General features: G+C 39.2%; 1 protein-coding gene across 13 annotated transcripts in view; it reads right to left on the bottom strand.

Annotated features, from left to right (window-relative positions):
- Window positions 1-18,223, bottom strand: part of CLIP1 (CAP-Gly domain containing linker protein 1) — a 111,736-nt gene that overhangs the window by 19,513 nt on the left and 74,000 nt on the right. For 7 of the 13 annotated variants that reach the window (XM_026656978.2, XM_026656980.2, XM_026656982.2 and 4 more), the window contains 10 exons: window positions 17,962-18,078; window positions 16,622-16,679; window positions 16,266-16,349; window positions 14,148-14,304; window positions 13,294-13,459; window positions 12,961-13,176; window positions 9,529-11,814; window positions 8,057-8,194; window positions 5,491-5,597; window positions 1,304-1,424 (listed from right to left, as the gene is read on the bottom strand). In XM_026656978.2, the coding sequence (XP_026512763.1) occupies window positions 1,304-1,424; window positions 5,491-5,597; window positions 8,057-8,194; window positions 9,529-11,814; window positions 12,961-13,176; window positions 13,294-13,459; window positions 14,148-14,304; window positions 16,266-16,349; window positions 16,622-16,679; window positions 17,962-18,078 (3,450 nt within the window). The remainder of the gene's footprint in view (window positions 1-1,303; window positions 1,425-5,490; window positions 5,598-8,056; window positions 8,195-9,528; window positions 11,815-12,960; window positions 13,177-13,293; window positions 13,460-14,147; window positions 14,305-16,265; window positions 16,350-16,621; window positions 16,680-17,961; window positions 18,079-18,223) is intronic. The other 6 variants (XM_026656986.2, XM_026656992.2, XM_026656987.2 and 3 more) reach the window with 1 other exon arrangement.

The raw sequence follows: 18,223 nt of genomic DNA, 5'->3' as shown, positions 1-18,223 counted from the left end.
TTGTGGTTGGTCTGAAGAAAGGAGCTGGCTGCCCCCAAAAGCTCGGACATAATTTGAAAGGGACAAAAAAGGCTCCCATTGGTTGTTTAAGAAGACAGCATCCTATTATCACGTCACTACTCAGGAGGAGGGTCAGAGCCTGCATGGCAGGGACATTCCTCAATCATCTTTCAAAGCACTTTGTAGAATGAAGGATTCCATGCACTATTACTGTCACAGCACCCAGGAATTAGAAATGGCTCGGGCTTCAGCTCTAAGAGATGCTTTGGGGAAAGTCTGCCCCCTCAAATCTTGGTGGAGCATGAGGTTCTGCAGCAGGGCTTGAAGGGAGACTTCCAGTAAAGCTTGAAATCACAGAACACATTAAGTGCTGTCACAAAGGCACATGCTGTATGCAATGGCAACGTGTGTCTGACAGTGGCTCACATACTGCTCTTACATTGCACGTCATGTCCTAGAATGAGACACACTACTGTCAGAGGACACAGTGTCATAGTTCAAATGCAAATTTTGAAAAAAATCATCTAAATGGTTATACTTCAGGAAGAGGTTCTAACATAACCAGAATTATTCTATGTGAGATCTAGAGTTTCAATTAAGCCACTTAACATTTAAGTTCTAAATCTTTATTTGCAAGTACCAATGTAATAAGCTCCATCCACAATAAATGTATTTTAAGGTTCTATTGACATGTACAAGGCGTAGAGCTTTACAGACTTTACACTGCCACCAAAAAACCTTATACCAACTCCAGTCCTCTAATATCCACCATTTACACACAATACAGAAGCACACACGTATGCATATTTCCACTACCATTTTCATAGAGTTCAGTAAAGGGGTTTTGAACGGTATTCTCCAAACCACCTTAAAATATTCTCTCTGGAAGACTGGGTTTTTAAAAACAACTACAGTTTCTCTTAATAGAGGGGGGAAAGGATGTGAAAAGTGAGGAGTTTGGAAAATAAAAAATACTCCCACTAGAGTGTCTCTTTAGTAGACCCTTGGATATAGAGTTGGCTACAGCACATTTCATTCACACTTACCTGAAGCCTTCAAACAGACATCTCTCTTGGAAAGATTCTTTATGGGTCATACCACCCTCCACCATCCTATGATTCTAACCTTCTAATGGAGGTGGTTTGCAAATGTATTTAAACACTCTTGAAATGAACTATCCCTTTAAATCACAAACATGCATTACAGGGTCACACAGGCATCCGAGAAAATAGTATGGATTATTTTAAACAATCAAACTGCAGCATCCTCTAAGCACTGAACAGTAAGTGTTTAGCCACCCTACCTTCTGATGAGTTGTGACTTCGTCCCTGCTCCTGCCCAGCTCCTCGGCAAGTTTAATGTTCTCTTCTTGCAGGGCTGTGAGCTGCTGGGACTTCTGAGCAGCCGCCAGTCTCAGCGCTTCTCTGCAAGGACAGGAAGTGCATGGTTACCATAGGAACAAGACAGGCAAGAAAAGACTGTGGGAGAGAATCTGCTTCACAGCTTGGAAAAATACATCTAGGTCACGTGTCTAATAGGATCTATAATAAAGGTGACAATCTACACCTTAAATGCACATTGATAGTGTTAACCCTGAAAAAGAGAGCATTGGGAGCACAACACACAATTACTTCCCTTTTCCATTAAATGCAGCTGATACCACTGCAAGGGAAAGTCTATTCAGCGTCCTATTACCAGTTCTACATGGCTCCAAGAGTTTAAAAACCCTTGGATTTAAAAATATGCTAATTTGTGGTATTAAATTTTGTTTGAAGTATGTTATTTATGTTTGAAGAGACAGACTGGTAGTTCTAACATCCCACCCCCCTGTACAGGCACATAAACACACCCACAGAGTTTTTAACCAAATCTAATACAAACAGAAATGTTTATGAAATTAAAATTATCAAGGAAACCCCATTTGTTCAGATTTAAATATTCTCTGGAATGGCTTGCAACCCAAATACTGAAGAACAGATGAAGTCAGGTGAGCCAAAACGTAAAGATGACTAGTCTATTTTCGTTGTCTTTACAATGAAATAAACACCAATAGCAAAAAAACAAATTAGGATTTTCAAGTTTCGTTAATCCATGTTGCTGTTGATAAGATTGGATTTTTTTTTAGAATTATTTTTAACTGATGTATTTAAAACAAAAACAAACAAACAAAAGCCTGTTACATATTCTGTGTATACGTCATTTAATAAGTTCCTGTAGAAGTTGGCAGGATTTAAAAAAATAAAAAAAAAGTTGCATTTTATTTCATCTGGGCAGTTTTTTTACCATTGTATTTTGCTTTCCTAAAGGGAGGCTCAATGGTCATATGTGCCAATATTTCACAGTCAAGCACTGACTAGAATACTAAAATATGTTATGATGACCCATGGCTGATGTGCCCCGGAGGGATACATTTATGTAACAGGATTCACAAAACAGGAGCATTATCCTCTAACTCACTAAATTACAGTTTAAACAAAAGTATTTCATATTATATGATGAACATTTTATCAAGCAACATTAAAAGTAATCCGGCGTTGTGTGTATCAAACTTAACGCTAACATTTTCCAGCCCTTTTCCCTAGATCTTATGCCATAGCTACATTAGTTATTAAAGATCAGGCTCTAGTGTAAACAATTTTTGGTGCAGTTTTTCATGCTCTATTAATAAGGCCTAGTTAAACTGGATTTAATGTGCTGGCTCACATCACTGAATCAAATTATCTTGGTATGAATCTGCTTGCTAATGCAGGGACACATCTAATTTTAACCTCACTTGTTTGCTGTGCTGCAGTCCGTATCAGTGCTTTGACTTTTGATTTTGGCACTAGTGTGTCAGGAAGTCAGATTCCTGATGTTAAAGGCACACAAATAGTGGCGTGGACTTGTGTGAAACCACAGAATTCCATTGTAATTCATTTGTATCTGAGAATTTTAATGGATGTCAAAAAGAGCATTTGACATGGAGTTTATTAACCAGGTAAGTAAAATCCAACCAGTATCACTGCTTCTCTGGTGCCCAGTTTTATATGTTAAGCTCTTTTGCAAAAATGGTTACCACCTCCACTGAAAGACTTCTCTACCTACAGAGCCACAGCGGGCTATTGAAAGGGCTCTCCTGCATTATTCCCCTCCACAATTACAAGAGTTTACCATCACCTACTGGGCATCCCAAAGGCATTCTGGCAACACAGACTGCTGAGGAGTTCAAGGAAAGCTGCAGCTGCCAAATTCAGCTCCATCCTTTACCAATGTTAATTACTTTGTTTACATGTCAAAGTATTTATAATTTAATAATCTTAAATCAGTATGACAATTACCTGTCAAATTAGATTAGTTACCCCCCCATCCATGAAGTCCAAAATCACAGGTAATTAGAGACCATGTTCAGCAATTGGCTATGATTAAGGTTTGCCTTAAACAGAATCATAAGAGGACCAAGTGAGAGGAAACCAATTTCCTTTATCTACAAGTCCCCTTTACTGAAGCCTAAACAGCAATTTCTACAAATAATTTTTCCTGACAAGTTGCAGAAGAATAATTTTTAATAAAAAATGGGATCTGCACACTTCCTGGGGTTCTAGGACTAGAACAACTAGTCTGGAAATAATTACTTTGCCTTGGCATTTTCTACAAGCGCTGAAGCAGATGGGAATTACTGATAGAATGAAATCCTGTCACACCAGAAGGGGCCTCTCTCTGACAGCCATCTAGGTTTTTAAAAGGACAGAAAAATCAATACCGTGGTGCAGGTGCTGGAACATACCATTAATGTTGTGTATTCTGCAAGAAACCCTGTCTCTCCTTACCTGGACTGCCTTGATCTAAGAGCACCAGTCACGTGTGGGGAAAAAATTCCCTGCATCGTTTTGAAAATCACAAGCAACCATCTCAGCCCTGCAGTCCAAGTTCCAGGTTCTGAATCTCCCCAACAGGTCAGCAAATTCTCTCCACACAGAAAGGGTGGGATTGGAGACCTGAGGTTCAGTGTGCCAAGTCTCTAAACCTTGGGACACTGAAGGGCCAGTAGCCATGCTGTGTCTTTGTTCAGGGAGGGACATAGTTTTAGGCTGCTGGACACCAGTTACGAGCTAATAGTTTTATTCGGAGGCTAACATGCACTAACCAAATTGTGGCTAGAGGGCTTTAAACCAGAGAGACTATGTGTGTTTCATTTAGTACTGCCCAGGGATGGCACTCAGCTAAGGCACTTTGTTACTACATATATATCTACTCCCTACATTTTCTTTGGAGACCTACTGGTTAGGTTTATTGACAAAATAAATGATTATATTAACACTGTAGAGTCCAGGTAAATGTGAGCCCAAACAGCAGCACACTCTGCTTCACCCATTGCCAGCTACATTCCAATTTCAGAATCTAGGATGAGGCTGTCTAGATTAGGAGTGGACCATGATCAGCAATCACATTGAGCTCCAGCTACACTAGAGGCTAAACATGTTGCAAGATGTTTGGATTGATGCTTTTGAAATAAATTGGTGCCCCCATGTGGCAGAACTGTATGCCACCTCAGACTAATTCAATTAATGCACCATAATTTAAAACATCTCCACAAATAATTCAATAACCTTCAGAGAGCCATGGCAGTGCTCCGTTTCCATGTTTTACATATTTCAGAAGCCAAGTTAGTAGTGAATTGTAACAAAGTACAGTACCTCTGTTTTATAAATGAGGATACTGTAGATGAGCTGTGTGGCGAGGCGAGTGCCCCACCCCCATGTGAGAGGGGGATAGAGTAGGCCTTGGACAGGGGAAGGTCTGTCTCCAGGGTGGGAGACTAGCACCCAGGACAGCGCAGTGCTGGGCAGGCCCGGGGGAGCAGAAGGAAACTCCAGCCCGGTGTCTGCCAGGCTGCAGGCCCTTAGGGGAAGGGCCTAGCCGGTGCGAGGGGCCGTAGGGGAAGCGGCCCAAGGAAGCAGACAGACGAGGGGAGAGAAGGAGGACAGCGAGGCTGCTGCCAGAGGGTCCCTGGGTCGGGACCCAGAGTAGAGGGCGGGCCTGGGTCCTCCCCTTCCCCCCTTGCAGTACACCCAGCCATTGGCCGTAGGGAGCGGCCATTATAGACCACGCCAGATCCCTGACAGGAGGGATTAGATTTTGGGGTGTGTGGTTGACCACGGTGGCTGGACATAGAGACTGCTGATTGACACCGCTCCCCCCCCGAAAGGGGGTGTGGCTGGACTAAGGGGCACTGCCGGAGGGCAGTGGTCCGGAAGAGGACACCGCGAGTTGGTGAGCGATGTGGGCTCAGAAGCCAATCGAAGGCAAGACAACGGGCGGGATACCACCGAGAGGGGACGCTCCACTGGACTGAGCTAATTCCCAGAGTAACCAGTAGGAGGCGCCCAGGTGGTGAGTCCCAACCCCGTCACAAGCTGGTAAAAAGACTCATTTATGAAACGTAATTGCTACATACTCACATAGAATAACTATGGAAGAGTTCAAAGGCTCAACAAACATTTAAATACTTACACTTCTTTTCTAAATTCTTCCATTTTCTTGTTCTCCAGATTTAGAAGCTCTTTTGACTTGTTAAGTTCCTCTTCGTTTTTCAGGCTGTTTTGTTTAAGTTTGTCCAGCTTGGGGGAGGGAAGGAAATCTTGTTAAAAATTCATGGAATCATATAATTTTCAAACAAATTGTTTGCAAATAGTCAAGCATTTGTGAAAATGGAGGCCTGACATTTTGAACTGTTGCACTTTTTTTATTTTTAAGTCTTGGTAAGTGAAGAGTTAAATTAGTCTATCTGCACTGGGAAGTATTGGACTAACAAAAGTGTAACAAACCTAACTGTGTTCAATGCAATTCCAGCAGCATAGCAAGTTAAAGGTTAATTTAAGACTAACTGATAATAATATAAGTAGAAATCTATCCACCACATTTCACACAGACACCTACCTGTCTAAGCACTGTCCCTACAACTCAACATTTTTAGCAAAATTAATGTAGTATGATTTGTTATAATTGAGTGCTATTTGTATAGAGTTTTCCCCCCCTGATCTTAGGTAAAAACATACATAATTAACCATATGGTTAAGCTTTACTGTACCTTAATCAGCGAGAAATAGTAGGCTGGATGTTGTGTTTGCAATAATGGGAAATCCATTCTTTTGAGAGGTCTTGTTGTTTTGGTACAAATTGTAGAAAGCCTTCTAGTATTTACTGTGCATGCATCTATCATGTAAGCACTTATCAGATTGTAAACCTCATCTGTTCACAAGCACTCAGTAATACATTATATTATGTAACAGATAATCTCCAGCTACTTCGATGGCATTACAGAACAGTGGATTTTTATTTTAAACAGCCCAGAAATTCCACTTCTGGCATTAATAATGTCATCTCTCTTAAGCAATCAACATTGCCTCAAAATCATTGAGAATTATGTTTCAATAGAAGCCTATGGCATTAGGTTAGCCTGGTATTTCCCATTCAAAATGCTCATTATCTTAAAGACATCAGAAAATTCTAGAGAATCATCTGCACAGCCTGTACCAGCCAGTGTGCTCAAGTATGTTTCCCCACATCTTTTTGTTTCAAACAATCAGTTTATACTTGCATCTCTGCAGCCTGGAGGCAATTTGTGGGGAAAAGAGATTAGGGTGCTAGTGAAGACACCACTACCAAAAAAAAAGTGCACTGTTACAAAAGGGGAAAAACAAGGGTAGGAGGGGCTCCTTGACTCAGCATCATCATGGAAAGTACTGTGGTATTTCTTAGGTTGCGAGCTTTTTGGGGACAGGAATTGCAACTCATGTGTGTTTGTACAGCACCTAGCATAGTAGGGCCTCACTCTTGAGAGTGGCCTCTATGCGCTGCCATAATAAATAGTAAATGATAAATAATAATACATAAATCAGAGGAGGAGAAATGAAGATGCTGCCGTGAAACTTCAGGTCACACAGAGGATCCTTTAATAACCATGCACAGAAGCTCAAATTTTTGTAGGCTAGATTAGGAAGGGAGAACTTCTGTGGATTACTAATGTTACTATTAGTTAGCACTTTGGTAGTGCTTTTTATTGGAGGGTAAGGACTATCCACTTAAGATGAAGAAACTGAGGCACAGAGAAGTTATTGTAAACAACTTGCCCAAGGCCACACAGTGAGTCACTGATGAAGCCAGGCTTAGAACGTAGATCTTCTGTATCTGTGCCCTGTCTACTGTACCATGCTGCATCTCTCATCACAGTAGATAAATGCTGCTCTAGCATCGTGGAAAGCCAAGGTCCATGAGCATATAGGTAATAGAGTACACCTCTATCCCGATATAACGCTGTCCTCTGGAGCCAAAAAATCTTACCACATTATAGGTGAAACCGTGTTATATCGAACTTGCTTTGATCCGCCAGAGTGCACAGCCCCGCTCCCCCGGAGCACTGCTTTACCGCGTTATATCCAAATTCATGTTCTATCGGGTCGCATTATATCGGGGTAGAGGTGTATTTGTAATTATAGCTGGACACACAAGAGCTGTAGAAGCATGTAATCTACAAGGTTGTACTAGTGTAATACATAGAGAAGCTGTGGGTACTATCTAGTAGCCCATGCCAAGATGGCCGTGATGAGCTCTGTGGTGGGACAGTGACAAAGGTTATTCATCCCATTCTTCTCCTTTTCCCCACTCACCAATAGTCCTTTCCCCTTCTCTTGTCCCCTGTGCTGTGATCCTATTGGTTTAGGCACTTAAAAAAAAACACTTCTGGACTGCAGAGTAAAAACTAAACCTGCCCCTACAGTTTTTTTTTCTTTTTAGGTCATTTGTTATATACAGAAAAATAGGATTTAAACAACCTCTCACTTGCAAAGATCAGATCTGACTAGCAGAAGGAAGTGACCGCATGTCCAGCTCAACATATAACTAAAGTTGTATGGGAAATGTAGGTACCTCAAAGAGCACATATTCACTGATAAATTGTGGTGCTTTTGACTATTTGGATGTAGATTTCACATTATAATACAGGGACATTTTAAGGAATACCAGCAAGTCTCAAGAACTTTGTGACTATTTTCATATATAAACATTTAAAAGTGGTTACTTCATTTTGAAGCTTCTGATTTGTCTGTCTGGAGTCCTCCAAGGAGGCCAGTGTATCGATCTTTTCTTGATGAAGGGCATCCTTCTCTTTGGTCACCTGCTCCACTACCTGCAAAGCATCTTCTGCCATTTTAGCAGCCTAAATATAAGAGAGAATTATTACTGGATGGAACACTCCAATGCAGACCAGCCGTTATACTATATTTTGTTTACTTTATGCAGAACTCAGTTACTTGCCAGCTTTTTTCCATATTGAATCAAATATGTTAAACAGCTTCATTTTTGTAACTAAAACTGGAAATTTATCTGCATTCTGAAGCTGCATAAAGTATCAAATAGATCTTAAAAGGTCGAATTCCATGCAGAAATGAATTACAATCCCATGCTTGTGTCCTCATTGAGGTTGTATTTTTTTTTTTTGTTATTAAATCCCTGAATGGCCCTAATTATATCCACTGTGATTACCCTTAAATGCCCCAAACATCTTATAATCATAGTTGTTCAATAGATATTCACCACCACCAGACTGATCTTTTAGATAGATGTGGAATTATAAAGAGGAGTTGTGTTGAATTTGCTTTGACAGGATCCTAAAAGTTAAAATAGGAGAACAAAAAAGATTCAGCTATCAAGTTAACGTTACATATGTTACTTTAACATTGTTAATGATGACTTGCGCTTGTGAAATTAAATCTTTGAAGATCATACACAAAGCTTTAGATTGGAGTAAAATATTCTGAAAGTATTTGGAATTAAAAAACACCCCACAAAATTCATACTTTAAGTGGTTTTGCAGTTTATAAGTCAAGCAAGGTCTGGCTCAAAGTTCTATTTACTGCTCTGTTGGTGGTGAATATAAACACTACTGTGAATAAAAAGAACACACTCAGCTGCCAATTTATTACAACATGTTTTGAAAGTTCAAAAAAAACCCAAGCCTGCTAGGGGATTGTCTTACAATTCCTTTTGTCCAATTACTGGAGTAAAATTTTATTTTATATCACCATGTAAATTTAAACTAATATTCTTTTTATTCAATTTTTTTAAAATAAAAAGGTATGGTGAGCACCAAGTCTAAAATCATGTTCATTTGTACCCATTTACTATTAGCTAGAAAGTACTTTTTCTACTAATGTTAAATTTCTCCTATAGGATTTGGAAAAAAATATTTTCCTTTTTATTCACAGTTTCAAAATTGTTTTCTTGCAGCATTCAGCGACAACATAGTTCCTTATGATTAAGCTTTGAATTGTTTTTATTATGGGTGTTAAAAGATCTTTCACACTCATCATTACAGACAACTTGAGACAAACAGGGTACTATACCAAGATACCAAGAGGGAAGATAATTACAGTCTGTCTACATTAAGATGAAGTGCTGGTCGTGCAATTAAAGTGCAGACATCAAAACCATTGAAGTTAGTGCTCAGTGTTAGTAACTGTACTTGACTGGTTTAACAGTGTGTTTCAATACCTCAGATTTTTGCGTTACTGTATGTGTCTGAAGAGCCTCAGTTTCTTTTAGTTTCAAAGCAAGTTTGTCCTTTTCCACCAGTAGCATCTGATTTTTGTTCTGCAACACCAGTAGGTTGGCTGAAAGGTCACCATTAGTTTGTGCTAAAAGCATTACTTCCTCATGCAGTTTGTAATAGTCCTCAGAAAACTTCTCCTTCTCTTTCAGTATTTCTTCCTTTATCATGATCAGATTCTTCTGTTCCGCAAGCAGGCTCTCATTTTCCTGGAGCAGCTTCGTTCGCTCCAATTCAGTCACCTCATGGCTATGCCGAAGATCTTCTAGGATACTGGAGAGACAGGCATGCAAGTCCTGGAGCTCTGCCTTCGATTTAGTCAATGAAGCAAAATCACTCTTTAGTTTTTCAATATTGGAGGCAAGTTGATCAGTCTCTGTGCTGAGAACCTCCTTTTCTTTAATGATTTCCTCTAGTTTGGATTCAGACTTTTGTTTCTCCTGAACCAGCAGTTGTTTCTCAGACAGCAATTCTTTATTTTTAACTGTTAGCTGCTCCTTCTCCCTCTCTAAGAAGCTGATGGTGTTCTGAAGTTCTGCATGTCCCAATAAGAATGAATCTTTTTCCAGCTTTCTAGCTTCCCTTTCTATTGTTAAATTCTCCTGCATAATTTTGACCTCTTCATTTAATTTCTGACATTCTTCTTGCAATTCAGTCCTCTCTTTGGCTAGCATTTCCTTACTGGAGGAACAGGTTTTGAAGGAAGCCATCAGAACTTGCTTGGCTTGCGAAACAGCAGAAAGTTCATTACCTAGTAGTGTTTTGGCACTCTGAGCCTCTTTCAGACACTTTGAAAGTTCACAGTTATAGGCTACTAGATCTTGATTTTCTTGGGTTTTCTTGTCCAGTTCTCTCTTGAGGCTTTCAACGGCACTCAGGAGCTTTGCCTTCTCTTGACCGAGTGCTTTCTTGGCTGAGATGTCCAGCTCATGTTTTCTTTTCAAGTCACACAGTGCATTTGCAGAAGACTGTTTTTCAGTGAGCAGCTCTGCACATTTGGTTTCTAACATGTCCTTTTCTTTGAGAAGGGCATCATTCTGCTTTTTAAGTTTCACTGACTTCTGAGAAGCCAATTCCTTCTCTCTGCTCAGTTGACTGATCTTCTCATTTACAGCTCTCTCAGCAAGGGTGGCATCTTCTGAGGTCTTGGCAAGCTTTTCCGCAATTGCCTTATTTTCATGTAAAAGTTCGTCCCTTTCAGACAAAAGTCTCCGCTCAGATGAAGAGAGAGCTTCCTTCTCTTGTAATAACTGGATACATTCGGAGTCTGTTGACTCCCTACTGGCTTTAATCTCTTCAAGCAGTTTAGAGAGACTAGCATAGGAGGCCTGCAACTCTACATTGTCTTTGGTAGCTTTTTTAAGTTCTTTAATCACAGCATCTAGCTCTGCTTTCAGTCCTTCAGTTTTCCTATTTAGGGCCTTTTCCTCATTAAGAGCAGTTTCTAAGCTCACATGCAGCTCTTCCTGACTTTTAAGAAGTGCTTCCTTTTCAGATTGCAGGTCTTGCCTTTTTTGCAACAGATCGTCCCTTTCATTTTTTAAGGCCACATGTGTGCTTTCAAGAGCCAAATTTTTATCCAAGACTGAATTTCTCTCTGCAGCCAGAGCAGATAATTCTTGCAGGAGTTCCTTTTGATCTCTGGCCAGGTCTTCATAAGAGCTTTTCAGCTTCTGGATGACATCATCCTTGTCTTTAAGAAGAGTAGCATTCTCCTCAGAAAGCATTTTCTGATTATCCTCCAGTTCTTCTCTTTCCTTAATGTGCTTCTGAGATTCCAGAACCAAAGCATCTTTGCTGGTCTGAAGTTCTTCCAGCCGTTGGAGCAGCGCTGATTCTGAAGAGCGTAGAGCATCATTTTCTCTACTTATTTTTAGAAGATCTTTCTGTGTTGTCCCTATTTCAATAAATAACTTTTGTTTCTCAGAAATTAATGCTGCCTTTTCTGTGCTTTCCTGTTGACTTTTAGTTTCAGCTTCTTGCTTTTCCTTTAAGATCTTTTTATTTTCTGAATCAAGTTCTTCATTTATTGTCCAAAGCTTTTCCTGATCTTGTTGCAACAACATAAGCTTGGATTCCAACTCTAGTAGTTTTGATAATAGTGAACCTTTCTCTAACTTTAAAGCATTTCCCTCCTGTGCCAGAATCTCCTTCTCTGATATCAAACCCCTCATCTCGTCTGACATTAGTTCAATCTCTTTTTTGGCTGATGCTAACACAGAAGTTAAAGACTAAAGAAATAAAGTTGGGGAGAAGGGAAACAAAAATGAAGTCAAACAGACAAATGAGAAGTATGGATTAAGGACAAATAGAGCTATTATTGTTTAAATTAAAAAAGCGTATATACTGACACAAGTCTCTGTGTAATCTCAACTGCTGAAAAACGTTAAAGCCATTTTTATTACAAAACAATGACTAGCTAGTGAGACGATCTAGTGGAACTAATTAATGATAGTTATGTTAAAGGATGCACTAGTTGTGTGTTCATCCATACTAGAGTTTGGCTTTTTATTAAGATAGCTCCAATAATGCCCCCCTGCCCCAAAAAAATGATTTAAATGGTACCATCTACATAGATTAAGCATGGAGTGATTTTAAAAAGCTATTGTAGAAGACAAAACCAACAAGATTTAGTCAATACCTGGATGAGTTGGATTACAGTTAATCCAGGGAGCTATACCAGATGCTGACTTCTAGTTACTTTATATAGTGTTTATACTACATGAGTAATGTACCCATGATACCTTATCATAAAAAGGTTAATTTGTTCAAATACTACATCAGAAATATGTTGGATACTTTAACTTTCGTGTGTCAATTTATACACTAAATATTCTGCTAAAGCGTAACATAACACAAAGCTTAAGGCAAATAAACAATGAATGAGAGATGGAAGCAAGCAACAATATCCAGGAAACAGAAAAATCAGTGAAAGTTATTTAAATCAAGCTAAGGGCAAAATTATTATACACAACATGGACTTGATTTACAAAAGAATTTCAGTAACAAGGTGCCTGTAAAGAAAATATTTCTAAGTACACCTAATTATTTAAAATCCAGATGCTTAAAATCCCTTATTAAAGAGAAATAAAATTTAATTCCAACTGGTTCTGACTGGAACAGAAATCTATGAGGATATAAAGTTAATGGCTAAGTACCATACTTTATATTAAACTAAAATATGGATATAAAGATTATCTAATAGTCAATGGCGTAGGTTTCCTTTCCTTAATACTTCATCTAGTCTGGATAAATTTTCACTGAGTGAATACCAAAAACCAAAGTTAATACAAATGGGTTAGGTTAAATGGTAAAGGAGTGAGTCATTGTAAGGAAAGAGATAATAGAGCAATTACTTGCTTAAAAGACATACGTACTTTGGCAAGTTCTGCTTGTTTTTTCAGCTCCTCAGCCTGTTTTTCCAAGTCGCTGTTTTTCTCTTTTGCACTTTTCAGCATCTCTTCTGTGTCCAGCAGATTCTGTTTAAGCTCTTTGATGGCTGCATTGTGCTCAGCGATCATCTCAGAATTGGTTTTTTCATGTGTCATCTGCAGATCCTTATACTGATTTTGGCTTTTCTCAATTTGCTTTTCCTGTCAGATTTTAGAGCAATTTGAATACAATCAGAAATCTAGTGGGTTTTTTTTGTTTTTTTTTTTTTAATACTCTTTCCAACACAACTAGTTAGCATTTTCTATAGTTCTTCTTACCAGATCTACTAATTTATCTTGCATTTTCTTCAATTCAGCCCGATGATTCTTAAGTGTTTCCTGCTGGTTCTGTTCAGCGTTACGTGTTGTCTGTTCCACATTTTCCTGCAGCTGAGCTGCCTTTTCATTTGATTTTGTAAACTGAATTTGTAGTTCTTCTAGCTTCCTAAAATCAATCAATAAATCAATCAATCAGAAATTAGCAAAATGACTTTTTTCCAAAAATGTAACTAACGTACAGACACATAGCGCTCGCTCTCTAACTTGCAGCATGCTTCTATTAAATCTTTAATACAGACCAAAAGTTTAGAAAAAGGTTTATTCAATCACTAAGAAGTGTGCAGAATGTTCTATCAAATTAAATGCACCAATAACAAGATTCAATGCACACAAAAGTACCAGTGTCAGGGTAAATCTGACCCCAAAGTTCAGGGTTTTGCAAAAACAGAAATGTTTGCATTAAAGTTATGTTTAAAACAAACACATTCCCTTGCACTGTTTGGGTTGCATGCATTGTACTCGTGCATGAGAACCAGAAATTGTATAGTTTACTTTCTGTGTCTAAGCTAAAAGAGATGCAATGATAATCAAACCATGAAAAAGTATATTCAGTTTCAAAAGTGCCAGATGATGTTACATAAATAAGAAGTTATTAAATAATTTGTAAACCAAGTGGCTCTTTAATCCGATATATGTACAGAGTATTTAAGACAGAATGAACTTGGTGGGACAAGCTCGGTTGTCACATCAATGTGAAACAGATTTGTTGCAGGATGAGTTTTCATAGCTACTTACAAAAGGACAAAAAATGTAGGAACAAATGGGAGGAAAAGGCTCTGATAGCAACGGGATACCTTTCTTTTAACCGCAGCTCATCATTCATCTTTGTAAGCTGAGAAGAACTATCTCCCGAGGACTTCATTATTTCTGCTATATCATTCTCGAGTTTGGCTTTAGCTTCAGACAACTGCTGTTCTTTTTCTTCCCTCTCTTTCAATTTTTTCTCCATAACTGAACATAAAAAAAGTTAATATTCTAGTAAATTTAATCCACAGACCATGCACAACGCACCTAGATGCTAACAAGAGAGTGTAAACATCAGAGTTAGCCTGGTGCCATAAAATTAGCACGTTGAACTTCCAAAACAAAGTCACGTTTGGGTTTGGACTGTAAATTGTAGGAAAAACAATTAATCAAGAATACAACATTTGGGCATACTCACTTAACTGAAGTTACATGCAGCTATCAAGGGAAGAATATTAAGCCAATTGGTCTTTAGAGCAGTGTAAACACAAGGATCAATGAGAGCTACATCAAGTCACTGGGCTTAGTAGGTTTTCTTCTATATACATAAGGTCAGTTTAGATTGCAGTAAAGAGATTAGGTGGATGTGTATAGTGGGAAATGGTACTACAGGTTATGTGACAGGGGATGGTGATGTGCTAGCTCGAAGGTCACAGACGTTAGGAAGAAGTTAACAACCAAACCAAAAAGGATTCTTCAGATGTAAATAGGGTTCATACTCTTTTCATGAGCTGTCATATGCTTTTTACATGTCTGTTACAGGCACATGCTATTTACATGTTGCATTTCATGAACCACACCAAGGGTACCCTTACACTGCACATTCCTTATGGCAGTGTGTAGAGTGCATATACTATATGCACCCCCTAGCATGGCTATATGTAGCAGTGTAGCTGGTGAGCCACTCTTTATGCAAGTAAACACATGCCTGAACCTCTAGGGTATGTACCCTACACAGCTCTCTACATGACCAACCTGTGTTTTCCCCGTGTAACATTTGTTGCATTACCCAGGGTACAATCTGGACTGATGGACACTGTGTCCCCTCAATTCGCCAAGCTGGGATGCCTGTTTTTCTAAACTTGGAATATGTCTCAGTAATGTTATACAGTAGAATCTTAACTTTACATACCATGTTGCCACACATTTTCCCAGGACAATAATGATCAGCACATTAAGAGTTTTCAAATGATACCTCAAGGCATATTTTGTATGAAATCCATTATAGTTTTGTAAAAAGGGTGAACATAGGGATATAGACTGTCACACCTTCTCCCCCTTTACAAAGCTGCAGGAGGGTTACCCACTGGCTGACCTGTAGGCAGTAAGTCAGGGCCCTCTTTCCTGGACAAGGCATCTACCACCATATTTTATTTTTCTTTTATGTGCACAATTTCCATATAAAATTCTGGTAGTACGAGACTCCAGCATAGCAGTTTGGAATTTGAGCCTTTAGTTCTGTTCAACCAGATCAATGATGACCCTGAACTTTCTATTAAAAAGGCATGGCTTCGGTTGCTTAACTGCTCACACCATCGGGTGAACGTAAGGATACAGACTGTCACAGTATCCCACTGCCAGAGCCTTTCACTGATGCATGTAGCTACATACTGCAGAGTGGGCACATCCTGGTTTTCACTGAGGCATATAGCTACACATACCCTACTCTCTGCGGTACCCTGAGTGTGTCATCCTCTTTCCCCAGCCTTCACCCTGGAGCATCTCCACTAATAATCAACTTAGATCAGTTGCAATATTAACACATTTTTGACTGTTTGTGCCATTAAAGCAGATAAATACCTAATGCAAAGCTTTAACCAGTTCCTTGGAATAGACTTAAGCAACAAAGGTTCAACCAGGAAGCGAGCTGAGCAAGGAAATACTTTTCCATTACTTCCTTGCCATGGTCGCTTCGCAGCATCCCTATATATCGTTTTTCAGTTGTGCTTACACTTCACACTAATGACATGGTTTGTTTTAGCTTGGAACTAGGCACTGGGCTTGGCTCAAACAGGAATCTGACTTTCTAGCTTCCCAAAGCTAGTTTGCAGACACATGTCTGCCACCGTGTGAGTATTAGTCATCACCATGTGATAAGAGCAGCAGGTGGCATGAAAGCATAAAGCTGATGGCACATTCCAAACCCTTCAATTTTGTCATTTCCTTACCTGTCAAATTAGATTTTAACTGATCCAGTTCCGAAGACATGAGTGCAAATTGCTCTTCTTTTTGGTTTAGTTTTTTAATAGTTTCTATGGAAATAAAATCATATTTAAAAGATAAAGTTAATTCCACAGTTATTGTGGGTCATCTTGTTAAAGCAAACCTAATTTACAAAGAATGCATATTACTCTCAAATCAAACAAGGAGGAGACAAAAAATCCTGTTTTATTCCTAGTTGCCAAGACAAATCCTGCTAAATTAACAAATATAATAACCCTTAGGCTCTTGAAGAAATTTTTTTCTGCACCATTTTTTCCCAGCGGGTTTTGAGGGGATGCATTTCGATTCTAGGGAAACATACCTTGCATAGATTTTTGAACACTTTCCGCCTCTTCAGCAGCACTAGTAAACTTTCCTTTCTAGAAGGGAATGAAAACCCAAGACAAGTTTTAACCATTTGGTAATGACACACTATTATTCAAATATGAACTTCATTAAAAGTAGTGTTACTATTTTTTCATTTCCTGATTCGATAAAGACCCACTACTGTCATAAGTGTGTAAGACGTTTTTGACTTGTAATTTATAGTCTCTTTTGAACTTGGCAACACAGAGAAGTAAAAGAAAAAAAAATCTCCCCATCTTAGTTTGAAAGGCGGTCCCTTACAACGTCTTTGTAAACTAGGATAGTGGTACAGCAGCAGCAAAGCTCTGTGTGGCAGACATGGTTCACAGGTCTCGGGCCTGGACCTCACTTTAAAAAAGTTATAAACTTTAGCTCACAGGCTATGGTGGACTTGTTGTTTGAATGGCCCCATGCAGCCTTGTGGCCAATCTCATACCAGTCTTTTCCAGCCATAATGGCAGGAAGAGATGGAAAGTTAGGGACATCTGAGGAAAGGCCAGGATACAAAGAGAGAAAATACTGGGGCTCCTTAATCAACATACTGAGACACTCACATCTTGCTTCCTCCTAAACAGGGCCGGCTCCAGCATTTCTGCCGCCCCAAGCAAAAAAAAACCCAAAAAACAAAAAAAGCCGTGATCGGCGGCGGCAGTTCAGCGGCAGGTCCTTCGCTCCTAGAGGGAGTGAGGGACCTGCCGCCCCCGAATTGCCGCAGGTGCTGCCCCTCTCCCTTGGCCGCCCCAAGCACCTGCTTGTTAAGCTGGTGCCTGGAGCCGGCCCTGCTCCTAAATCTGGGATAATCTCAGCAGGAGCTAGCCCAAATGTAGAACACTGGGAAATTTAACTATTATGTTGCAAAACAAGAAGGAAGTGAAAATTTGTTATTCAAAAGCTGCTTGTAAATAACAGAGTGAAGTAGTGTTAACTCATACAGCACTTACAATGAAAAAGGACTATACCTACCTTAATGACTATTCTTCAAATACATCATATAACCCATTTTATCTGGCTCAATGTTTTAACTGTAAACCAGTAACAGCTGAGCTCTGCTTAGGCAACAACTTGATAAGGTAAAAGTTAATCTTATTGTACTTTTCATTTTGAAAATCAGATATACAAAGCACTTGGACTCAAAGCCTGCATTCTTTAGTTGGACAAAAGTCCATTTGAAATTACTGAGATTTTTGCTGGAGTAAGGACTGTTACATTTGACCCTTGGATAACTGTTACGATTTCCCCCTAAAAAGCTCAAAGAGAACCCAATGGGTAGAGACAAGATTTCTGAGAATTACTCACCAAAAGTTGAAGCTCCTTTTCCAAAGAATCTTTAACTTGATTTACTACACCCAAGTCTTTGTCCAGGTCAAGAAGCTTTTGCTCTTTGCCCTGAAGTTCTTTGGCCAGATTACTAGCCTGGCAGGGTGGATTAGATGGAGTAAAACAAAAATTACAAACATGAATGAAAACATAAAGAACATAAAATCTTGAACTTCAAGGAAATAACTAGAATGTTCAAACCATCGTATGTAAAAAATTAAAAAAAAAAAAAAAAAAAAGC

The sequence above is a fragment of the Terrapene carolina genome, unplaced genomic scaffold, assembly GCF_002925995.2.
Source record: "Terrapene carolina triunguis isolate 2854851 unplaced genomic scaffold, T_m_triunguis-2.0 Scaffold234, whole genome shotgun sequence".
In the NCBI taxonomy this organism is placed as follows: domain Eukaryota; kingdom Metazoa; phylum Chordata; order Testudines; family Emydidae; genus Terrapene; species Terrapene triunguis.
Note: the sequence above shows the minus strand (reverse complement) of the source record. Positions and strands in the feature narration are given on the sequence as shown.